Genomic DNA, 26,216 nt, shown 5'->3' on the forward strand with positions numbered 1-26,216 from the left:
GTATTGTTTTGTATTAGAACTTATCCAAACAAGCAAAATCTTCAACAATTTCTGGTTGATTGGTATTCTATGTTCAGTGTTGGAAACTTCTCTCCAGGGGTTTTATGTAACACTTGAGCCAATTTGCTCTGAGGTAAACAGCAAGCTTAAGAACCTCCTTGGGCACTCAGCTCGGCAAACTCCCATTATGTCTATAGCATTGTCCATAGAGAAATCACAGAAAGCATAGGTTGTTCCACCACCAATGGTCATCCTTCACTTCCAGTGGTTTTCCTAACGTCAATCTCCAGTCTCTGTTAGATCGAACTGTTTCCGGGCCGTAACTCATCATGTGTCCCAAATTGTACCATTTTCCCTATATAGTGCACTTCTTTTAACCATTGCCCATAGGTGTTTGGTCAAAAGTAGTGCACTAGATAGGGAATATGGTGCTATTTGGGACACACACCTAATGTCCCCATGATTCCTAATGTCCAATCATTTACCTTTTTCCCCTGTTGCACTGGCCCAGGGGTGAAGTTTATCAATGTAAATACTGATGGCTACCCTCTGAATAACCTTAATGAGGCTAAATACAGCAAGGATTTATCCTTAAGGCTGGAGTAATCCTACAGTCTTTGGCTCAGTAGTGAAAGTCCTGATCTGAGACTCAAAGGGGTTTTCTCTCTTAAACATCAGCAGAACAGACCATGAAGCTCATCCACACTGACAGGCAATGTAGGATCCACAAGCTGTGTGTAAGTAAAACAACCATAATATGAAAATGCTTCCTTTATGTAATTTGCTATGTTTGCTGCAGAAAATCTGATTTTTGTAGGTGTGAAAGTTTTAGTGGTAGATTTGGGAGGGATTTGCAGTTAGTGCTATTTGTGTTGACAGGAATCGGTAGGCAGCAGAGCTCAGGTGGTTGTCATCTATGATGTGTTTAGACATATTATTTGCATGAAAAGTCATAGTCATTTAGTTTTGTATTGTACATGTAGAAAGGTACAAGCCAATTACAGTTCATTCAATTGATATATAGTTTTTTTTCTTATTTACCCTGTTAAATAATAAGCTAGTTAATGTGCATGCCTTAATGTGCATGCCTAAATTCTCCAAAATTAAGTTTGGAAAATATGTTCAATATTCAAAGTTGAAAAGCCAGGTTAGTGTAGTCTCCCATTTCAGGGAGATGTTACAGTTGAATGTTGGTTAAGTAAGTAAGCCTTGTCTGAGGGCAGAATCTCTACAGCAGAATCTCCTGTTTCTGTAGCATGAAACAGCTTGATCTACAAGTACAGAACGTTAGTGAATGTCGGTTAAAATGTACAATTTAATGTTAATTATCTAATTAGCTGGCCCCTGTGACATCTCTGACCTTTCTCTGTGATTAAACCGGGACTGGGACAAGGACAGGGACAGCCATGAGTGAAGACACTGATGGACTGGCAGAGCTGGACTCTGAGCACAATGCAGAGCTGGCCGACATGGTGGCCGCCATGAGCATGGCATCCAACCGGATGACCCCTCCCAACAGTCACCGAAGGCCCCCTGCACCAGCGCGCCGGAAGCTGTCATTGTCAGACAGGAAGCTATCATTGCAGGAGCGATCGACCCAGCCGCGAGAGGCCCGACAGCCCACCATCGAGTCCAAGCGGGTGTCCATCTCAGATTCCCAGGTCAGAGATCAAGCCTGCATCCCAAATGGAGGTCAGGGCTGTGTCCCAAATGGCACCCTATTCCTTATATAGTGTACTACCTTTGACAAGGCCCCATAAGGGAATAGGGTGCCATTCAGGAAACAGTATATGGGGGATAGGGTTCCATTTGGGATTCATCTATGGAGTCTCAAAATAAATAGGCATGAGCCTAAATAATGTGTAGTCAATGTGCAATATCCCACCACTAAATACCCTTCACTTTGTTTCTCCCTAGAATTGTATCCAGCTCAACCAATACAAGTTGAAGGATGAGATTGGAAAGGTAAGAAAAGAAAAGTTAGAATACTCAGTCTGGTACAAACCTGGATATCAAAACTAGATGCTGAATTTGTCCAACAAGAGAAAACATTTTTTCATAAAGCATTCTTGTGTAATAAGTAAAAATGATTCTGTCAGACTTTCTTCTTTTTCTATTGTAGGGCTCATATGGGGTGGTGAGATTAGCTTACAATGAAGATGATGAACAATACTATGTAAGCATGTTTTCAGCTCTGCACATTCCATCCCTTATCATCCCCTTTGTGGAAGCAGAGACATGTACAGTTACTCAACTCTCTGTTTTGGCCTGATTGGCTCTTATACCATAGGAGCAAACTGATCATGTCTTTCCTTTCATAGGCAATGAAAGTTTTTTCGAAAAAGAAGTTGATGAAGATGTGTGGATTTCCTCGTAGGTGAAATTTTTCCTTTTAAGTCCTTTTAAGTATGTGCTTTAGAACCGATATGAACATGAACTGGTGATGCACACCACTATATATATCACTATATATAATGGCGGTTGGTTATAGGGCGTCCCCCTCCTCGAGGAGCCAGCACAGAACAGGGACTGCCACCCAAACCCCTGGGGCCACTGGAGAGAGTCTACCAGGAGATCGCCATCCTGAAGAAACTAGACCACCTTAACATTGTCAATTTGGTGGAGGTGAACACACATACATAAGTGGAAGATTTAAAAGGTTCTACTATTACATGCAGTTGTATTAATTTAATAGATTTACACTTTCCAATTGTAGGTTCTCGATGATCCTGCTGAAGATAATCTCCACATGGGTAAGTATGCATTCATCTCAGTGCCCTAAATGATGAAATAAGGTGTTATGCGGTAAATGTATGTTTTCTGTTGTATCTCCTTGTACTAGGTCCATAGTTTGTAGACTATAATACAGTCTATCCAGGTTGTTTATTACATAGAAACTAATGTAAGCTCTGACTAGTCCTTTAATTCCCTGTTTGGTTATTTTCTAGCCTTTGAGTTAATGCCAAAAGGGTAAGTTTTACTGCTTTCTGATATATACTGTATTGCATTACATTATAACACTGGTCCGTTGTAGCTCAGCTGGTAGAGCATGGCACCTGTAACACCAGGTTAGTGGGTTTGCATGCATGACTGTAATTCATTTTGGATAAAAGCATCTGCTAAATGGCTTATGTTATTATTATATTTAACACTGAAAGGATGAATTTAGTTATTTATATATAACTCATCCAGTTACTGAATTTTGTGAATATAAGGTATCCATTGTTAAGGGACATAAGATAACAATGACAAGGTTCAGGCATTTTTAGTGGTAGGAAGACCACTGTTTGGAATATTATGATGGTGATGCTTGATTACCTTTGCCTGTCTCTGTTGCTTTTCCTTGGCTCTAGCCCAGTGATGGAGGTGCCCTCAGACACTCCTTTCACAGAGGGACAAGCCCGCTTCTACTTCAGAGACATCATCCTGGGGATTGAATACTGTGAGTCCTTCACCTGGATTTAGTCTCAAATGGCACCCTATTCCCTATATAGTGCACTAATTTTGACCCGAGCCCTATGGGACATGGTCAAAAGTAGTGCACTAAATAGGGGATAGAGTACCATTTGGGACGTAGGACCTACAAGCCTTCTGCTCAGAGACCTGCAGCATACTGCTAACCCTGCTCACGCTTTAGCAAAACATTGGTTTAAAAGTCATTCGTCAGATATGTTCTGAAAAGACAGGATCAATTGGTGCTTTGACAGCTGAATATCAAGACCTAAATTACTCAGTCAATGCTGTTCATAGACGTATAATAGTTGATTTAAAAAAGAGCTAAAGTAGTGTCTCCTGTCATTTTCCCCTGGTACCCCTCCCTCCCAGTGCACTACCAGAAGATCATCCACAGAGACATCAAGCCTTCCAACCTGTTGCTGGGAGACAATGGGCATGTGAAGATTGCAGACTTTGGTGTCAGTAACCAGTTTGAGGGGAGTGATGCTCTCCTGTCCAGCTCAGCAGGGACTCCAGCCTTCATGGCCCCTGAGATGATGACTGACCATGAACAGAGCTTTACTGGCAAGGTTAGACACTAATCGCTAATTTATCTAATTAGATCATTAATCTTTGATTATATTGTAGAAATAGCATTTACCCCATGAAAATGTATTGTATTGACTGGTATCAAAAATAATTAGAAAAGTACTTGTTATCAAAGGTCAACATTTTACTGTACTATAAAATATACAGCAAGCTCTCTTTGTAAAGTACTGGTCAATGTTCATGTTTGTTAGGCCTTGGATGTGTGGGCCATGGGAATCACCCTGTACTGCTTTGTCTATGGGAAGGTAGGTTCTGTTATTATCATAATGTACGCTATTCTGCCATGGATTGTTTTGGCCTGCTGGTTTCTCATCTGATTTACTGTGTCCATTATGCTGACGACTACAAATATTGTTCGATCAACCGATGCATCTCACATAATAATGCTTTTAAAATAAATCAATTGAATGCTTTATGTGGGAAACAGACAGCATGTGTATGCATGTAGCCTGTCTCTTTATAGCAGCATTTTAATGTTTTTTTTCTTCACTATGTTCTTATCTCAGTGCCCTTTCATCGATGAATACATCATTGGCCTGCACAATAAGATCAGGAACAGGCCTGTGGAGTTCCCAGACATGTGAGTTCCACTAAGGGACACTATTTACCATGTAAAAGCAATGTCCAAATATTTAGCCTGCACTACATGCACCTCTCTGAAATATGGGTAGAACTTCACAATATGTCATGTAATAGCACGTGATAATAACATAGTAATCGTATTGTTTTATTGTTCTTAGCCATTCACTACTACTCTAGTTACTGTACTGTAGATGGTTTGGTGGGTATTCATCTCAGTCACTCTTTGGTACCACAGGCCGGAAGTTTGCAAGGAGTTGAAGGATCTTATTGTAAGGATGCTGGATAAAAATCCTTATACAAGGATCACCATTCCTGAAATCAAGGTGAAAGCGGGCAGAGCTAGACCTTCAATGGTGCTTTAAAAAAACAGTCCTTCATGAAACCATCTTTGACATTTCAAATTATGAAATGTTACAGTAGTAGAGTTGTCCCAGTAGAGCTGTCTCATGTGTTGTGTGACTATTGTCCTCCCTGTCCTGTGTGTTACCAGGAGCACCCGTGGGTGACGGAGGATGGCACTGACCTTCTACCCCTGGAGGAGGAACACTGCACCGTGGTGGAGGTCACTGAGGAGGAGGTCCAGAACTCTATCAAACTCATCCCCAGTCTGTCCGCTGTGGTGAGTCAGTTCACTAGTGTCCTGTCCAGGGGATGTACATGAGATAGGCTCCTGCCCTATGAGCCGTTCTGGCTCGGACAAGACTTACTTAATTACTCATCTATCACAAACAGGGACTGGAGTTTTTCCTGAACATCTGTGTCTTAATAAGGGGAAAAGTCTGGGACCTACAACAGGAAAAAATTGAGTTTTCCAGGTCAAGACACATGGTCAGGGAAAAGTTAAGTCATAAGGCAAATTGATAGAGTAGTTCTCTGTCCTAAATGGCACCCTATTGCTAATATAGTGCACTATTTTTGACCAGGTCCTCTGGTCAAATGTAGTGCACTATATAGACAATAGGGTGCCATTTGGGACACCCTGTGACACTCTCTCTCCCCACATTAGATCCTGGTGAAGTCCATGCTGAGGAAGAGGTCCTTCAGTAACCCATTTGTGTGTCAGAACAGGAGGGCAGAGAGGTCCATGTCTGCTCCAGGAGGATTCCTTGCGTAAGTCCCCTAGAAATCGTCCTTATCTGGTTTCTCTATCTGACGACTTTGGGATTAGGAAACAAACAAAACAAAACAAAGTGACAGAAATACACAGAGTAGGTTAGAAATATAGGCTACTGTAAATGGAATTAACATAGGATGACAATTCCCCCATCCACAGGGCACGAGTGATCACTGGATGGTTTGATGAGCATGAAAATGGTGTAAACCAGGATCATCAACCAGATTGGATGGTCGGGGGGGGGTGGAACATAGTTACAAATGACTGCACTAAAACATGATAATTTCAAACCTTGCTTACATTTGTATACGATCATGTGTCTCTTTATTATGCATGGGAATACATGGGAACAGATTTCCAAAATTGTAATCACTTGAAGCTGATTTCCTGGTGTTTGAAGATAAAAAAAAACATGTTTTTGTTCAGAAAACTTGGCGGGCCAAATACAACCACCCATGGGATTCCAGTTGGGGAGCCCTGGTGTAAACTACAGTGGGGAAAAAAGTATTTAGTCAGCCACCAATTGTGCAAGTTCTCCCACTTAAAATGAGGAGAGAGGCCTGTAATTTTCATCATAGGTACACTTCAACTATGACAGACAAAATGAGAGAAAAAAAATCCAGAAAATCACATTGTAGGATTTTTAATGAATTTATTTGCAAATTATGCTGGAAAATAAGTATTTGGTCAATAACAAAAGTTTATCTCAATACTTTGTTATATACCCTTTGTTGGCAATGACAGAGGTCAAACGTTTTCTGTAAGTCTTCACAAGGTTTTCACACACTGTTGCTGATATTTTGGCCCATTCCTCCATGCAGATCTCCTCTAGAGCCGTGATGTTTTGGGGCTGTTGCTGGGCAACACGGACTTTCAACTCCCTCCAAAGATTTTCTATGGGGTTGAGATCTGGAGACTGGCTAGGCCACTCCAGGACCTTGAAATGCCTCTTACGAAGCCACTCCTTCGTTGCCCGGGCGGTGTGTTTGGGATCATTGTCATGCTGAAAGACCCAGCCACGTTTCATCTTCAATGCCCTTGCTGATGGAAGGAGGTTTTCACTCAAAATCTCACGATACATGGCCCCATTCATTCTTTCCTTTACACGGATCAGTCGTCCTGGTCCCTTTGCAGAAAAACAGCCCCAAAGTATGATGTTTCCACCCCCATGCTTCACAGTAGGTATGGTGTTCTTTGGATGCAACTCAGCATTCTTTGTTCTCCAAACACAACGAGTTCTATTTTGGTTTCATCTGACCATATGACATTCTCCCAATCTTCTTCTGGATCATCCAAATGCTATCTAGCAAACTTCAGACGGGTCTGGACATGTACTGGCTTAAGCAGGGGGACACGTCTGGCATTGCAGGATTTGAGTCCCTGGCGGTGTAGTGTGTTACTGATGGTAGGCTTTGTTACTTTGGTCCCAGCTCTCTGCAGGTCATTCACTAGGTCCCCCCGTGTGGTTCTGGGATTTTTGCTCACCCTTCTTGTAATCATTTTGACCCCACTGGGTGAGATCTTGCGTGGATCCCCAGATCAAGGGAGATTATCAGTGGTCTTGTATGTCTTCCATTTCCTAATAATTGCTCCAACAGTTGATTTCTTCAAACCAAGCTATTTACCTATTGCAGATTCAGTCTTCCCAGCCTGGTGCAGATCTACAATTTTGTTTCTGATGTCCTTTGACAGCTATTTGGTCTTGGCCATAGTGGAGTTTGGAGTGTGACTGTTTGAGATTGTGGACAGGTGTCTTTTATACTGATAACAAGTTCAAACAGGTGCCATTAATACAGGTAATGAGTGCATAATTAGCAAATAAATTCATTCAAAATCCTACAATGTGATTTTCTGGATTTTTTTTCTCATTTTGTCTGTCATAGTTGAAGTGTACCTATGATGAAAATTATAGGCCCCTCTCATCTTTTTAAGTGGGAGAACTTGCACAATTGGTGGCTGACTAAATACTTTTTTGCCCCACTGTATATGCCATGGCCGTCTCAGTCACCAGATCTGAACCCAATTGAGCACTTTTGTGAGGTTCTGGAGCAGGGCCTGAGTGTTTTTCACAACCATCAACAGAACACAAAATTATGGAATTTCTCGTAGGAGAACGGTGTCGCATCCTTCCAATAGAGTTCCAGACACTTTGTAGAATCTATTCCAAGGTGCTTTGAAGCTGTTCTGGCAGCTCATCGTGGCCCAACGCCTTAATATGACTTTATGTTGGTGTTTCCTTTATTTTGGCAGTTACCTGTATCTGTAGCAGAAGCATTTGGCCCCTCCTAAAAAGCTAAGAGGAAAACCCAGAGGAAAGCAGAGCTAATGGTGTGCTGCCAGCTGCGTTTGTTTTCCAAAAAGTCAGGCTGGGTGTACAGTAAGTGCACTGGGACCCGTGCGGAGCTGTTTGGTGCCTCTGCCACAACTAATTATACCTTCTTGTGAAGTGATGTAGCTAATTATCTAGTTCTGGTCCAGGGTGTTATGTGCGGCTTGCCTGTAGGAAGGTTGCCGAGTCAACAAGCTGCATGTAACACACTGGAAGTGATGTAACGCTGTGGTGTAGTTAGCTCTCTCCTTCCACACCACAGAGATCCTATATTTCACTAGTTCACTAATTCACTTCATTTGTGAAGTGCCTCTACTCTACTACCACATATCTATAACCAAAATCCACGTGCCTGTGTGTATAGTACGTATGTTATCGTGTGTTTGTATGCATGTGTCTGTGCCTGTTTTTGTTGCTTCACAGTCCCCGCTGTTCCATAAGGTGTATTCTTATTTAATTTTACTGCCGCATGAGTTACTTGATGTGGAATGGAGCTCCATGTACTGTAGTCATGGCTCTATGTAGTACTCAATCTCTCCTCCACTTTGAGCCAGGAGAGATTGACATGTATATTATTCATGTTAGCTCTCTTTGTACATATAAGGGCCAGCCGTGCTGCCCTGTTCTGAGCCATTTGCAATTTTCCTAAGTCCCCTCTTTGTGGCATCTGACCACAGAACTGAACATGAATCCAGGTGCGACAAAACTAGGGCCTGTAGGACGTGCCTTGTTGATAGTGTTGGCTACCTAAAGCCATAACACATATATTTTACCAGCAACATCGATAATGTCAAAAGCCGCACTAAAATCTAACAAAACAGCCCCCAATCTTTTTATCGTAAATTTCTCTCAGCCAATCATCAGTGCTGTAAGTGCTGTGCTTGTTGAATGTCCTTCTCTATAAGCATGCTGAAACCCTGTCAATTTGTTTACTGTAAAACAGCCTTGTATCTGGTCAAACACCATTTTTCCCAAAAGTTTACAAAGGGTTGGTAGTAGGCTAATTGGTCTGCTATTTGAGCCAGTGAAGGGGGCTTTACTATCTATAGGTAGGGGAATAACATTTGCTTCCCTCCAGTCCTGAGGGCACACACTTTCTAGTAGGCTTAAATTGAATATGTGAAAATATCATCTACCATTATCCTCAGTAATTTTCCATCCAAGTTGTCAGACCCCGGTGGCTTGTCATTGTTGATAGACAACAATCACTTTTATAATTTGGTCAGATATACTAAGATGTATAGTGTCAGCGTTTGTTGCTGGCATGTCATGCCTAAATTGGCTAATCTTGCCAATGAAGAAAATAATTAACGTTTTTGGCAATATAAGGGTTTTCTGATGAATAAGCCATCTGATTCAATGAATGATGGAGAGGAGTTTGCATTTCTGCCCAAAATGTAATTTAAGGTGCTCCAAAGCTTTTTACTGTCATTCTTTATGTCATTTATAATTGTTTCATAGTGTCGTTTCTTCTTCTTTTAATTCCGTTTAGTCACATGATTTCTCAATTTGCAGTACGTTTGCCAATCGGTTGTACAGCCAGACATATTTCCTATTTTTTTGCCTCTTCCCTCTCAACCATACAGTTTTTCAATTCCTCATCAATCCACAGGGACATAACCGTTTTTACATTCATTTTGTTATTGGGTGTGTCGTGTCTTTGGCTCTTTGGATTAAGTGATATGACATGCTATTCTATAAAATAATTTCTCCGTAATTAATATTACCTGATTGAGCTAATCATGTAAATGTAATTGACTAGAGAGTCGGGGCACCACAAAATAATATTTATAGAGTTGTTATCTTCCGAATAAACTCTTAAAGACCTAGACATATTTGACATCAATAGCAGTCAATATTAATCGTCATCTTAATTCAGTCTCATCTGAAAGTTGTAAATTCTTGGTTATCTGCACGAACCCTAGCTAACAAGTTGAATAAGCAATACAAAATTGGGTTTAATTATTTATTGACTATTCACACAGAATTACACATACACATAATTAAATCATAACTTGATTACAAATGACATCATAAAGGAAAACGTCCCTAGCGGGCGGAACAGATATGACAGCTGTAACGGCCGTCGTCGGTGGAATAAGGTGAGGATCAAGGTGCAGCGTGGTAAATGTTCATTATTTTTTATATAATCTAATCTGAAAACGAAACAGAATAACAACTAGGAAGAAAAAAAACAACGAAACAGTCCTGTCTAGTGATGAACCACAAAACAGAAAATAAACACCCATGAAACACAGGTGGAAAAAGGCTACCTAAGTATGATTCTCAATCAGAGACAACGAACAACACCAGCCTCTGATTGAGAACCATACCAGGCCAAACTCAAAAACCAACATAGAAGCACAAACATAGACTGCCCATCCCAACTCACGCCCTGACCATACTAAAACAAAGACAAAACAAAGGAACTAAGGTCATAACGTGACAACAGCTTGTTACACAAAAGAAAAGGGTCTGGGTTTGAGTGAAATAGCGGGAAGACTGAGGAACAAAGGGCGAAGCTGTGCTATCGTAAATACAGTATCTTATGCATTCTAAATTACCTCCCATTTGGAAAAGGAAAATGCAATAAAAATGTACTCTGAGCTGCGCTTCGGTAGGTTGGTGGTAGATGGAAGGCCGTGTTGTCCAACCAAGTCCTTTGTCCTTTAAAGAATGTCTCTGGTTGTCAATTGGATACGTTGTAGTAACTTCGTTGTATGATAGACGGGATACTCTTTCTGTTCCTTCCTAACCCTCGTTTGCAGCGGCTGTTGCTAACTCAACGGCAAGGAGGTATCACTTCTGTAGTGAATAAGAGTTCAAAGTTCAAACCATTCGCAACCAAAGCTCACGCTGATGTTGGCTTTGTTCTGTAGTTATTATCTGAACCATTCTGACATAGGACCGTCGTTGTAAGGGATTTCCTGTGGTGAAGGAGAAGCGGACCAAAATGCAACGTGGTGGTTATTCATGTTCTTTAATAAAGGAACTAGACATGAAATAACTAACAAAACTATAAATGTGTGAAAACCTAAACAGTACTATCTGGTGCAAACACAGAGACAGGAGCAATCACCCACAAACACACAGTGAAACCCAGACAACTAATGACACCTGCCTCTGATTGAGAACCATACTAGGCCGAAACATAGAAATACCCTAAAACATAGAAAAACAAACAGACTGCCCATCCAACTCACGCCCTGACCATACTAAATAAATGGAAAACAAAGGAAATAAAGGTCAGAACGTGACAGTCCCCCCCCCAAAGGTGCGGACTCCGGCCGCAAAACCTTAACCTATAGGGGAGGGTCTAGGTGGGCGTCTGTCCGCGGTGGCGGCTCTGGCGCGGGACGCAGACCCCACTTCACCATTGTCTTAGTCCGCCTTATTGTCTGCTTCCGTGGCCTCCTAACCACGGCGACCCCTCTAAATGACCCCACTGGACTGAGGGGCAGCTCGGGACAGAGGGGCGGAAGCTCTTGGCTGAGGGGCAGGGGCTCTTGGCTGAGGGGCTCTGGCGGCTCTGGGCTGAGGGGCTCTGGCGGCCCCTGGCTGACTGGCGGCACTGGCGGCCCCTGGCGGCACTGGCGGCCCCTGGCTGACTGGCGGCACTGGTGGCCCCTGGCGGCACTGGCGGCCCCTGGCTGACTGGCGGCCCCTGGCTGACTGGCGGCCCCTGGCTGACTGGCGGCACTGGAGGCCCCTGGCTGACTGGCAGCACTGGCGGCCCCTGGCTGACTGGCGGCACTGGCGGCCCCTTGCAGACTGGCGGCACAGGCGGCCCTTTGCAGACTGGCGGCACAGGCGGCCCCTTGCAGACTGGCGGCGCTGGGCAGACTGGCGGCACTGGCGGAGCTGGGCAGACGGGTGGCTCAGGCGGCGCTGGGCAGACGGGTGGCTCAGGCGGCGCTGGGCAGACGGGTAGCTCAGATGGCGCCGAACAGGCGGGAAACTCCGGCTGCGCTGGAGAGGAGGAAGGCTCTGGCAGCGCTGGAGAGGCGGGAGACTCAGACAGCGCTGGAGAGGAGGAAGGCTCCGGCAGCGCTGGACAGGCGGGAGCCCCTGTAAGGATGAGCCGGAGAGACAGCCTGGTGCGGGGGGCTGCGACCGGAGGGCTGGTGCGTGGAGGTGGTGACGGATAGACCGGACCGTGCAGGTGCACTGGAACTCTTGAGCACTGAGCCTGCCCAACCCTACCTGGTTGCATGCTCCTGGTCGCCCTGCCAGTGCGGCGAGGTGGAATAGCCCGCACTGGGCTATGCAAGCGAACCGGGGACACCATGCTCAAGGCTGGTGCCATGTAAGCCGGCCCAAGGAGACGCACTGGAGACCAGATGCGTAGAGCCGGCTTCATGGCACTTGGCTCGATGCCCACTCTAGCCTGGCCGATACGCGGAGCTGGAATGTACCGCACCGGGCTATGCACCCGCACTGGGGACACCGTGCGCTTCACAGCATAACACAGTGCCTGCCCGGTCTCTCCAGCCCCCCGGTAAGCACAGGAAGTTGGCGCAGGCCTCCTACCTGTCTTCGCCACACTTCCTGTGTGCCACCCCCAATACATTTTTGGGGCTGCCTCTCGGGCTTCCATCCACGCCGCCGTGCTGCCTCCTCATACCAGCGCCTCTCCGCCTTCTCGGCCTCCAGCTCTTCTTTGGGGCGGCGATATTCTCCAGGCTGTGCCCAGGGTCCTTTACCATCCAACTCATCCTCCCATGTCCATTCCTCTTTTCGCTGCTGTTGCTGTTGCCCATTACCACGCCGCTTGGTCCTGTTGTGGTGGGTGATTCTGTAAGGGTTTTCCTGTGGTGAAGGAGAAGCGGACCAAAATGCAGCGTGGTGGTTATTCATGTTCTTTAATAAAGGAACTAGACATGAAATAACTAACAAAACAATCAATGTGCGAAAACCTAAACAGTCCTATCTGGTGCAAACACAGAGACAGGAACAATCACCCACAAACACACAGTGAAACCCAGGCTACCTAAGTATGATTCTCAATCAGAGACAACTAATGACACCTGCCTCTGATTGAGAACCATACTAGGCCGAAACATAGAAATACCCCAAAACATAGAAAAACAAACATAGACTGCCCACCCAACTCACGCCCTGACCATACTAAATAAATGCAAAACAAAGGAAATAAAGGTCAGAACGTGACAGTCGTCCCCACATCCTCGGAACAGGAGGTTATATTATCGTCAAGGCTTTATATAGGAAGTGAGAGGAGGGCGTGTTAGAAAAGTTTTATAGGCCATGTCCTTTCACAGGGGCGGGCAACTGATTGAGCAGAGCTCAACCTTATGAAAACCCAAATCTCACAATTTAGAAGCTAAAATCACATTTCATCCCATCAAGAATTATTTCATATTCAAACATTTAAATTGAACAACAATTCCATGTGAATCCGATAACTCTGATGTGTAGACTTTCCACTGTGGAGTTTATGTCATCTTATCATTGATGAGAATGTCTCAGATGACAACCGAACTGACATCATATTCATTAAGTACCACCGCATATGTTCAATTGGTCGGATTACCAGAATATAGTTAATTTTCCCCCACCTTCTGATGTTCCCAGAATCTCTATGTTAAGGTTTTGCAAATGTAACATCAGTAGGGTAGAGAGAGGAAAAAGGGGGGGAAGAGGCATTTATGACTGTCATAAACCTCCCCCAGGCCAACGTCATGACAGGTGCATACTTATTAGTAACTGGGATAAGCAATTTCTTAAATGTGTCAAGTGCAGCATCTGGTTGCTCCTCATTACACACCACGGACCAATAAATATTCTTTATCAACAACATAGGAATCGCTACAAAACCTATTGTATGACCTCATATACACTATATTAGGCCCAGCCATTGGAACTTTGGTTTTCCTAGATATGGCTACTATATTGTGATCACTACATCCGATGGATTTGGATACTGCTTTCAAACAGTTTTCTGCAGCATTAGTAAAGATGTAATCAATACAGGATTTTATTCCTGTGCTGTTTGTAACTACCCTGGTAGGTTGATTGATAGCTTGAACCAGGTTGCAGGCACTAGTTCCTTTCTCTTGAGTGGGCAGCCATTTAATATTTAAATCACCCAGAAAATATACCTGTCTATTGATATCACATACATTATCAAGCATTTCACACATGTTATCCAAGTACTGACTGTTAACACTTAACACTTGGTGGTCTATAGCAGCTTCCCACCAGAATAGGCTTTAGGTGAGGCAGATTAACCTGCTTAACATGAGATCCTCTCTAAGCTTTACAGGAATGTGGTTCTGAATACAAACAGCCACATCTCCACCTTTGGCATTTTTGTTATAACCATGTAATGCTACCACTGTATCATCAACAGTATTATCTAAGTGAGTTTCAGAGATTGTCAGAATATGAATGTCATCTGTTACTAGCAAATTATTGATTTCATGAACCTTCTTTCTTAAACTACTTATTAATGTGGGCTATTTGTAGCACTTTTCTGGGATTCTTGATTGTTTTTCTTGCTTTACTGGGAAGCTTAGCAAAGGTAGACATGCTTGGCTTATTTATGTTAGTGCAGTGTGAGCTGCACACAGTGGACTTCCTGCTAGGGCACACCACCTCAGTGCTACCAGTATAACTCTGGTTCATAGGCATATGATTACTGCATACAATAGCTGTAGGATCAGCAGAGGCATTCAGGGTAAGAGGGACATAAATTAGGTTGCTTATATTGTGCCTTCCAACACCCCTGGGATAATGTACATTTGCTGAAGCATTATGACTGCTCAGCGACACAATGGTAGGGATTAAATGAGCTGGGCTTGGGTCATTGATAATGCGTTGTCTCAATGCATATGACCGATGCTCTCTGCTAGCGCCAAGAAGATAGGCTATACTGTTCTCTCAATTAAGTAGAGCATTTTGATAACTAAAAGGCAGATTATAGTATTGTCTTGGACTTCTGTTTACAGCAATAGCCATTTGCTTTCCAAACTGTTTTCCCATGATTGTATTTTGGAATATTGTGATATGCGTTGTTTATCTATCTCCATCATGTAATGTAACTTTATGATTAAATTGTATTGACGTACTTTAACAAGCACATATTTGCTGATATTGTCCTGTTCTTGTCTATCTGTTACCTGTTGCAGAGACTCTTGGGGGATTTTGGAATCCAAGATTCATCCTTCGTTGAGGTAAGAGCCCTGGTCAAAGTAGTACACACTATATAGAGAATATTGTGCAATTTGGAATTGTGACGCAACCTTAGTCTTGTGCTAACAGGGTTTCTTCTGGGGTTTGATCACTGATCACTGTGATTGTATTCTATGGTCTCAGCACTATCGCTGCTGAGAGTTTGTGTGTATTGGACTTGATGGGTAATGCTGTTCCTGACATGCATGGCATTTAATGCAGTGTTCTTCTTGTCATGACCCTTCCCCCTTCTAGTTGCCTTTAACAACACACAGTAACAAGACAAGAGTAAATATGTTGTCCCCCACAAATTATGCAGCACCCCCATTGGGCCAATGAGTGCCAATTATTCACATTTGTTGCGTGGATTAATGAGAAAGATAAAAAAAAACAATCAAGTCTTTTTCCCCTTGGAAATCAAAACTGGATAGGTCACAATGGACGGGATGTCAGAGAATGAGCTCCACTGCCTGATAGGGAGATGCATTGATATAAAACAGGATCATGAGAATATGCTAATTTGTACAAAATGTAATGACTGTAGCTCAAAAGGGACAGGACATATGCTTGTTCAAAACTTGCTGGGGGACAAAACGTATCATTTCTGGAAATTGTAATGGGCCAAGCTGGTAGGTCTTTATGGAACACGTGTTGCTCATGAGGAGATGCCTTGCAAATTGCAAAAGTATTCAGACCCCTTGGATTTCTTCACATTTTATTATGTTAGATATTGGGATTAAAATGGATTTAATTGTCATTTTTTTGTCAACAATCTACACAAAATACTCTGTTTTTATTTTATTTTATTTCACCTTTATTTAACCAGGTCGGCCAGTTGAGAACAAGTTCTCATTTACAACTGCGACCTGGTCAAGATAAAGCAAAGCAGTTAGACACATATATCAACACAGAGTTACACATGGAATAAACAAACATACAGTCAATAATACAGTAGAAAAAGTATATATACAGTGTGTGCAAATGAGGTAAGGTAAGGAAGGCAAGGCAATAAAATAGGCCATAGTGGCGAGGTAATTACGATATAGCAATTAAACACTGGAGTGATAGATGTGCAGAAGATGAATGTGCAAGTAGAGATACTGGGGTGCAAAGGAGCTAAATAAATAAATAAATACAGTATGGGCTATGAGGTAGTTGGATGGGCTATTTACAGATGGGCTATATACAGGTGAGCTGCTCTCACAGCTGGTGATTGAAGTTAGTGAGGGAGATATGAGTCTCCAGCTTCAGTGATTTTTGCAGTTCGTTCCAGTCATTGGCAGCAGAGAACTGGAAGGAAAGGCAGCCAAAGCAGGAACTGGCTTTGGGGGTGACCAGTTAAATATACAGTGCCTTGCGAAAGTATTCGGCCCCCTTGAACTTTGCAACCTTTTGCCACATTTCAGGCTTCAAACATAAAGATATAAAACTGTATTTTTTTGTGAAGAATCAACAACAAGTGGGACACAATCATGAAGTGGAACGACATTTATTGGATATTTCAAACTTTTTTAACAAATCAAAAACTGAAAAATTGGGCGTGCAAAATTATTCAGCCCCTTTACTTTCAGTGCAGCAAACTCTCTCCAGAAGTTCAGTGAGGATCTCTGAATGATCCAATGTTGACCTAAATGACTAATGATGATAAATACAATCCACCTGTGTGTAATCAAGTCCCCGTATAAATGCACCTGCACTGTGATAGTCTCAGAGGTCCGTTAAAAGCGCAGAGAGCATCATGAAGAACAAGGAACACACCAGGCAGGTCAGAGATACTGTTGTGAAGAAGTTTAAAGCCGGATTTTGATACAAAAAGATTTCCCAAGCTTTAAACATCCCAAGGAGCACTGTGCGATAATAGCGATAATATTGAAATGGAAGGAGTATCAGACCACTGCAAATCTACCAAGACCTGGCCGTCCCTCTAAACTTTCAGCTCATACAAGGAGAAGACTGATCAGAGATGCAGCCAAGAGGCCCATGATCACTCTGGATGAACTGCAGAGATCTACTGTTGAGGTGGGACACTCTGTCCATAGGACAACAATCTGTCGTATATTGCACAAATCTGGCCTTTATGGAAGAGTGTCAAGAAGAAAGCCATTTCTTAAAGATATCCATAAAAAGTGTTGTTTAAAGTTTGCCACAAGCCACCTGGGAGACACACCAAACATGTGGAAGAAGGTGTTCTGGTCAGATGAAACCAAAATTGAACTTTTTGGCAACAATGCAAAACGTTATGTTTGCCGTAAAAGCAACACAGCTCATCACCCTGAACACACCATCCCCACTGTCAAACATGGTGGTGGCAGCATCATGGTTTGGGCCTGCTTTTCTTCAGCAGGGACAGGGAAGATGGTTAAAATTGATGGGAAGATGGATGGAGCCAAATACAGGACCATTCTGGAAGAAAACCTGATGGAGTCTGCAAAAGACCTGAGACTGGGACGGAGATTTGTCTTCCAATAAGACAATGATCCAAAACATAAAGCAAAATCTACAATGGAATGGTTCAAAAATAAACATATCCAGGTGTTAGAATGGCCAAGTCAAAGTCCAGACCTGAATCCAATCGAGAATCTGTGGAAAGAACTGAAAACTGCTGTTCACAAATGCTCTCCATCCAACCTCACTGAGCTCGAGCTGTTTTGCAAGGAGGAATGGGAAAACATTTCAGTCTCTCGATGTGCAAAACCGATAGAGACATACCCCAAGTGACTTACAGCTGTAATCGCAGCAAAAGGTGGTGCTACAAAGTATTAACTTAAGGGGGCTGAAAAATGTTGCACGCCCAATTTTTCAGTTTTTGATTTGTTAAAAAAGTTTGAAACATCCAATAAATGTCGTTCCACTTCATGATTGTGTCCCACTTGTTGTTGATTCTTCACAAAAAAATACAGTTTTATATCTTTATGTTTGAAGCCTGAAATGTGGCAAAAGGTCGCAAAGTTCAAGGGGGCCGAATACTTTCGCAAGGCACTGTACCTGCTGGAGCACGTGCTATGGTGGGTGTGGTGGGTGTTGCTATGGTGACCAGTGAACTGAGATAAGGCGGGGATTTACCTAGCAAATGCTTATAGATATTAGAAGAAAGACTGTGTGATAGACTGTGTCAATCACCTGTAGCCAGTGGGTTTGGCGAGGAGTATGAAGCAAGGGCCAGCCAACGAGAGCGTACAGGTCGCAGTGGTGGGTAGTATATGGAGCTTTGGTGGCAAAACGGATGGCACTGTGATAGACTGCATCCAATTTGTTGAGTAGAGTGTTGGAGGCTATTTTGCAAATGACATCGTCGAAGTCGAGGATCAGTAGGATAGTCAGTTTTACGAGGGCATGTTTGGCAGCATGAGTAATGTAGTGTAATATCAAAGTGGAAGACAATTATATATACTGTATATATTACATAACTAAAATATAGTCTTTGCATAAGTATTCAGCCCATTTTTAGGCACGCCTAAATAAGTTCAGGAGTGAAATATTGCTTAACAAATCACATAATAAGTTACAAGGCCTCACTCTGTTTGAAATAATAGGGTTTTTACATGATTTTTTAATGACTAACCCTTCCTCTGTCCATACAACATCTGTAAGGTCCCTCAGTCAAGTATTACATTTCAAGCACAGATAAAACTACAAAGACCAGAGAGCTTTTTGAAAGCCTCATAAAGAAGGGCAGTGATTGGTAGATGGGTAACAATAACAAATTACACATTGAATATCTCTTTAAGCATGGTAAAGTTAATAATTATGCTGTGGATTATATATTAAACCACCCAGACACATCAAAGGTATAGTCGTCCTTCTGAACTGAGTTTTCGGACAGGAATGAAACTGCTCAGAGATCCTACCACGAGACCATTGGTGATTTTAAAACAGCTGCCATCTGTGATGGCAGAAAACTGAGGATGGATCAACAACATTGTAGTACTCCACAATACTGACATAAATTATAAAAACTTACATCTTGGTTTTAACAAGGTATTAAAGTAATTTTGCAATGCCTTATGTTTGTGGCAAATCCAACACAACACATCACTGAGTAACTGGCTCCTTATTTTCATGCATGGTGGTGGCTGCCTCATGGTATGGGTATGCTTGGCAAATACTGGGGAGTTTTTCAGGACAAAAAGAAAGGGGATAGAGCTAAGCACAGGCAAAATCCTAGAGGAAACCCTACTCCAATTTGCTGTACACCAGAGACTGGGAGGGGAATTCACCTTTCATTAGGACATCAACTGTGATTGACAGCGCCGGAGAAGATGACTGACGTTTTAAGTGCTCCTAACCGATTGTGTTTTTATGTCAAGTCTTTTGCGTTGTATGTAGCTTATTTTTAAACCTTTGTCCATAATGTTGCTGCTATCGTCTCTTATGATTCAAAATAACGTATGGACATCAGAACAGCGATTACTCACCACGAACTGGCAAAAGTTTTTTTTCCTTCAACGAGTCCGACGAGCCCGATGTGAACTGCATACTGCTTTCCAAGGAACAGGCCAAAATCCCCGTAATTTGCTTGAAGAGACGACGGAGGAAAAGAGGACAGAGGTCCTTCCGATTCCTGCTTACAAGCAAGAATGTATGCAGGAAGCACCAGTGACTCGGTCAATAAAAAAGTGGTCAGATGAAGCAGATGCTAAGCTACAGGACTGTTTTTCTAGGACAGACTGGAATATTTTCCGGGATTCTTCCTATGGCATTGAGATGTACACCACATCAGTCATTGGCTTCATCAATAAGTGCATTGATGACATCGTCCCCACAGTGACCGTACGTACATACCCCAACCAGAAGCCATGGATTACAGGACACATCCACACTGAGATAATGGCTAGAGCTGCCGCATTCAAGGAGCGGGACTTTAACCCGGAAGCTTATAAGAAATCCCGCTATGCCCTCCGGCGAACCGCAAAGTGTCAATACAGAACTAAGATCGAATTGTACTACACCCGCTCTGACGCTCGTCGGATGTGTCAGGGCTTGAAAACTATTACGGACTACCAACTGGCAAGTGTCTTCACTGACATTTTCAAACTCTTCCTGTCCGAGTCTGTAATACCAACAACAGACCACCATAGTCCCTGTGCCCAAGAACACTAAGGTAACTTGCCTAAATGACTACCAACCCGTAGCACTCACGTCTGTAGCCATGAAGTGCTTTGAAAGGCTGGTGATGGCTCACATCAGCACCATTATCCCAGAAACCCTAGACCCACTCCAATTTGCGTACCGCCTTAACAGATTCACAGATCTATTTCACTCCACACTGCCCTTTCCCACCTGAACAAAAGGAACACCTATGTGAGAATGCTTTCATTGACTACAACTCAACATTCAACACCATAGTGCCCTCAAAGCTCATCAATAAGCTAAGGACACTGGGACCTAACACCTCTCTCTGCAACTGGATCCTGGACTTCCTGACGGGCCGCCCCCAGTTGGTCAGGGTAGGTAACAACACATCCGCCGCGCTGGTCCTCAACACTGGGGCCCCTCAAGGGTGCGTGCTCAGTCCCCTCCTGTACTCCCTGTTCACTCATGAATGCATGGCCAGGCACAACTCCAACACCGTCATTAAGTTTGCCGATGACACAACAGTGGTAGGCCTGATCACCGACAACGACGAGCCAGCCTATAGGGAGGAGGTCAGAGACCTGGCCGTGTGGTGCCCAGACAACAACCTCTCACTCAACGAGCTCAAGACAAAGGAGATGATTGTGGACTACAGGAAAAGGAGGACCGAGCGTGACCCCATTCTCATCGTCAGGGCTGTAGTGGAGCAGGTTGAGAGCTTTAAGTTCCTTGGTGTCCACATCACCAACAAACTAACATGGTCCAAGCACACCAAGACAGTCATGAAGAGGGCACGACAAAACCTATTCCCCCTCTGGAGACTGAAAAGATTTGTCATGGGTCCTCAGATCCTCAAAAGGTTCTACAGCTGCACTATCGAGAGCATCCTGACTGGTTGCATCACTGCCTGGTATGGCAACTGCTCGGCCTCCGACCGCAAGGCACTACAGAGGGTAGTGCGTAAGGCCCACTACATCACTGGGGCCGAGCTTCCTGCCATCCAGGACCTCTATACCAGGCCCTAAAAAGGAGGAAGGCCCTAAAAACTATCAACGACTCCAGCCACCATAGTCATAGACTGTTCTCTCTGCTACCTCATGGCAAACTTACTGCACAAGGTCAAATCTACACTGGAGTTTATTACCAAGAAAACAGTGAATGTCCCTGAGTGGCCAAGTTACAGTTTTGACTTAAGTCTGCTTGAAAATCTATGGCAAGACTTGCACATTTCTGTTTAGTCATGATCCCCAACATCTTGCCAGAGCATGAAGAGTTTTGAAAAGAATAATGGGCAAATATTGCACAATCCAGGTGTGCAAAGCTCTTCTAGACTTACCCAAGAAGGCTTACAGCTGTCATTGATTCCAAAGGTGTTTGTAGCATGCATTGACTCAGGGAGCTCAATACTTGTGCAACGACTATATTTTAGTAATTGTATTTAGATTCATCTTAAAAATAAATATTTTTATATCCCACTTTGTAACAGAATAAAATGTGATGATATCCAAGGCGTCTGAATACGTTTGCAAGGCACTGTATGTACAAAATATAATGACTGTATCTCAAATGGGACAGGAGATATGCATGTTCAAATTGTGGAATTTCAGTTGTACGGAGACCGATCCATAGTTGTCCCGCTTGCCCCGATTTCATCATTGGGGAGAATAAAACATATGTTGCCCGCAGGAAATCAAGCAGAGTCGCAGAGTTGGATGGAAGCGTAGAAGGAGAGTTGGAGGACCTTACTGAAGATGATGGTACATTTGCATAGGCCTGCTGGTAAACCTGCTCCCACACCATTCTCTCTTTGTTTTTTTTTGTTTTCTGATTGACCTGTTTAAATTAAAGGACAGACCTGTTTAAAGAAAACTCTTTGCTGTATCTTCACATAATATGTAATATTAATGTAATGTATTTGAAGAAAGATCCAAATGAAAGAGCTCACCCCGATACAGTCTTTTAGAAAGATTTGTGATAAACCTTTATATATCATATAATAACAGTACAAACCATGTGTTAGTTGTTTAAAATTTTTGTCTTATCCCAACTGCATGATGTTTGTGTCTGTTGTTAACATAGGTTTCATTGTCTATTCATGACTGTACTCTTAATAGTCGGAATGCCTTTTGTATGGTTAGCTCTGTGTTTCTACAAATATTACACCCATGTGCTCAGCTGAAATGTGGTTGTTACAATGCAAATATTTACCATTCTAAAGAAGTCATTTTTGCATGCTTTCATACAGTTGATGTTAACGATAATTAAAGTTAGCAAATGAACATTCTTTTTTGTTCCCTTGTATAGCTCTCTCTAACAGGATGTGCTGACTCTTGCACGCAGGTGTTATTAACGTCCTATAGTGCAAGCAATCTTTCATCTGGAGCTGTTTAAAAAAAAGAGTAGGACTAAATGCTTTATTATCATTTTTTTTTTTACTGTTGTACAAATTGAAGTGAGTAACATCACATCTAGAACTCCATCAAGATGTCAAATGGACTTCTGGAACATGCGTCAGAATAGCCTGACCACAGCTTTTAGGACAACATACAGATTTAAGAGTGAAAAACAAGTTATGTCGACACAAAGTCTGCATTGCGAGGAGCTAAAAGGTGGAGCTTATTCTGAATCATCTCAGCTGACATGAAAGTTATATAATATGTAAATACCTGAATAAGACAAAATACCTGTTTTCGGTTTGGCTTTTTTCATTGGTGCTTTTGAAATTGTGAAGTATATCACATAATGTTCAACAATATGGCCACATATTTGTTCATATTGATATTCCCTCATGTCATAGCCCAGTAGGCTATTCAAATATGGCTCTCTGACACCATCCACATGTTTTTGTAAAAACACAACTGGAATAACACTTGTATTATTGTGACAGGGTAGGAACCTGGGCCCAGATTCACAAAACCTTCTTAAGAGAAATGTCTTCTTAATACACCCACAAACTCAGTATTGATTATTTTAAACCCAAGAACATGTTTTAGAACAGTAATCGCAATAATAAATATGCTAACATGATTACCATTGCTAGCTAGCTAGCTAGCTAAATTGGTTGCCTAGAGATTAATGTTCTAAAACATGTTCTTGGGCTAAAATAATCAATTCGGAAACTATTTTAGCTATCGTAGAATTTCCAATAACTTTAGTTAAAGAATCTACATTTCTTCTTAACTTTTCTGCTTCAGGAGAAATAGCTCAATAACATTTCAAAGAACCTTTTTGAAGAATAGCAACTTTGCTTAACTTTCTTCTTAAGTCTATAGTTATGGAGAAAATGGCAGTTAAGAAGACATTTCTTCTTAAGAATGTTTTGTGAATCTGGGCCCCTCTGAATGGGCCGCTGGGACCTTAATTAGGATGGGACAGGTCGAAAGTATCAAAGCGCCCCTATGACGTGTTTAGGTAAGAGATTTTGTACCTGAAGTTGATGGCGACTGTGTCTGAGAACCATGCTGTTTTGAAGAAATGTTTGGGGTGTGTGCAATCTACTAAGGTATGTGTGTACTTTGATTTTCAGTGTTTGTTTATTCAAAATTGAAAGACATAGTCATAGGCCTTATGTTCAATGTCCCTGTTTCTTTGTCAATATACCACTAGATGGCACCCTTCTGTCTAACTGTATCTATTGTGCCTCAGGCCAGTTTTTTCTCCATTGTTCTTCATACAGAGGCTACATTAGGCTTGCTTCAGACATATTATAGTGTATTTCTGTAGAATGATCTAATACCACTTGCCAACGACCACAATGACACATCATGCCATTTGTCAAATGCTTTTTTTCTTTCAACGGTCAGGGAACACCTTGATGTCACACAATGCATGTAAAGGTGTGCCCACTCTTGATAAGAAAGAGGTGCACATATGAAGTCCATACGTCACTGTCATGCACTCCTCAGCAAGAGGAGGTAAAAAATAGGTGTGTTTATCCTGTGTACTATAGAGCCATTTATCTCAAGGGGCTGTCATACTAGTCATATGTGTTATGATAGAGGATTTGGATTGACACACAGTCCCTTTATCTAAAATGAACACTCCAGGGGTTAAGTTTCCCTATATTGAAGTGAGTGACTTACTGCACAGGTGTTAGGGGTACCTGCTAAATGCACAGCCTCCATGGGAGCTGTAACAAAATAAAAAAGGCATGTTCATTAATTTATTGAAACATGCACATCACTTTGGACCATGTTTAATCATTTTTCACATTAGTTGGCTTTTTTGTGATCCGTTTGTTTTCCCATTGATGTACATGGCAGTCCTCGAAATCCACAGTGTAATGTTTCTGAGCAAAGGTTACTGTGGAAACAGTTGCCAAGCAACAGCACAGTAGTGCTCTGTTTTTGATCGGACCACACCTTAGAAATAGAATGCATAAAACTGGCTTGTTTCTCCACACGATATATAAAAATCTGGTCTACTGATAGAGGTACAATTCAGTTGACAATTGATTGTTGTGATTCCTTACATAAAATAGGCTATACAGGAAACAAAATGTGTAGTTTTGTAACTGATTTAAAAAAAAACAAGCTCCCTAATTCCGTATGAAATACATACCTGTGTATTGTAGATCACACCTCCCCTTTGTGCTCCAGAGACCACCAACCCTTCAGCACAGCCTGTCTTCTTTGGGAGAACTATATGCTGTATAGCTGATCATTTTCTGTTCCCTTGCCAGCAACATCTGCCATGACAGCCTCAGCAACAGGCTGAGCCAGCCAGGCCAATGCAGAGGCTCAGCGGGACTCCGCCGGCCCAGCTAAAGCCACTACAGCTGTTACAACCCAGTCAGCACCATCATGGGCTTGGTTTTCTCAGACTCCATTTCCCATCCCCAACTCTGTCAGTCTGTTCTAAGTCACTCACGACTCCATCATGCTAGCAGTCATGTTGCCCATGTCACTTTCTCTCTGAGCTTCGTATAACTGACTGATTTGCAAAACCTGGCCTAGACACACGTTAAGTTCCAGGTTGATATTCACACAAAACCATGCTGGTGTCACTGACATGCAATCAAGTCCTAAACCAACAAATTAAATCATCACTTTCAGAACTGCCACTGCGGCAGAGAGCTATACTCGGCTATACTCCTTGGTAGACTGTTTTCACTGTTCCACTTTTTATGATTCTTAATAAAAAAATGTTGTTTTTCAACTCAATGCGAATAACTGCAGATTACACGGACAGTCTTCTCAAAATATCTGTTTTCATTTGCAAGGTCTTGACAAATCTTCACAGCTGTTTACTGTCTCTGTTGGGTGTGCTCTGTCTCTCTCTCTGTGTGGATACTAACCAACCAGAACCACCAATAGATAGCAAAACAGGAAATACACAATTACACGTTTCAATCAAAGAGTGCATGATTCACATGATCAAAAAGTGCAACAACAGGAAATAAAATGACTTTTTGCAATGCTCAAGCCAAGCCTTTGTTGCTAGCGCTGTATTTTGCAGTGTAATCCTATGGGTGTGTTTGTTGTAGCTTTTGTACCATGAGGTCTGTGCAGTAGGTACTGTATGTTATTTAGGTTTGTGCTATGTGGGCTCTCAGTAGGTCACACCCAGCAGAGGGAGATTACCTCTAATGTCCATAGTCCTGATACTTGTCATTTTTACCAGGGTGGGTGTTGGGTACAGTATATTTCATTTATGTTTTTGGACACATGAGTTTGTCTTTGTTTCCTAACAGTCCAAGAAAATAGTTTAAATCATGTCCCTTTCACTGTGCTCCGGGAGCCAAACTTTGACCCCTTCCGCAACTGGCACCACGGCTCATGGCTCTTCGACCAGTCCTTCGGGATGCCCCAGATCCCAGACAAGTGATCCCACTGGCCAGGCTCCCACTGGCCCGGCTACATGTGCCCCCCAGGCTCCTCTGTG

The 26,216-nt window shown here is 42.7% G+C and overlaps 1 protein-coding gene across 1 annotated transcript; it reads left to right on the forward strand.

The window, feature by feature from the left end:
• The first annotated feature begins 628 nt into the window (after positions 1-628).
• Positions 629-24,264, forward strand: camkk1b (calcium/calmodulin-dependent protein kinase kinase 1, alpha b). The gene is made up of 17 exons (XM_035792168.2): positions 629-737; positions 1,399-1,661; positions 1,918-1,965; positions 2,123-2,176; positions 2,322-2,373; positions 2,492-2,625; positions 2,717-2,753; positions 2,949-2,970; positions 3,354-3,442; positions 3,826-4,025; positions 4,236-4,289; positions 4,551-4,624; positions 4,862-4,949; positions 5,117-5,245; positions 5,633-5,736; positions 15,218-15,262; positions 22,020-24,264. Exons 2-17 carry the CDS (start codon positions 1,407-1,409, stop codon positions 22,102-22,104), a joined length of 1,470 nt encoding a protein of 489 aa, XP_035648061.2. The 5' UTR covers positions 629-737; positions 1,399-1,406; the 3' UTR covers positions 22,105-24,264.
• Positions 24,265-26,216: the final 1,952 nt, after the last annotated feature.

This window comes from Oncorhynchus keta, chromosome 18, assembly GCF_023373465.1.
Source record: "Oncorhynchus keta strain PuntledgeMale-10-30-2019 chromosome 18, Oket_V2, whole genome shotgun sequence".
NCBI lineage: Eukaryota > Metazoa > Chordata > Actinopteri > Salmoniformes > Salmonidae > Oncorhynchus > Oncorhynchus keta.

Coding starts and splice junctions, on each gene's coding strand:
- camkk1b (XM_035792168.2), top strand. CDS start 1,407: ATGAGTGAAGACACTGATGGACTGGCAGAGCTGGACTCTGAGCACAAT. Junction 2,626..2,716: donor ACATTGTCAATTTGGTGGAG/GTGAACACACAT, acceptor TTCCAATTGTAG/GTTCTCGATGATCCTGCTGA. Junction 4,950..5,116: donor TCACCATTCCTGAAATCAAG/GTGAAAGCGGGC, acceptor GTGTGTTACCAG/GAGCACCCGTGGGTGACGGA.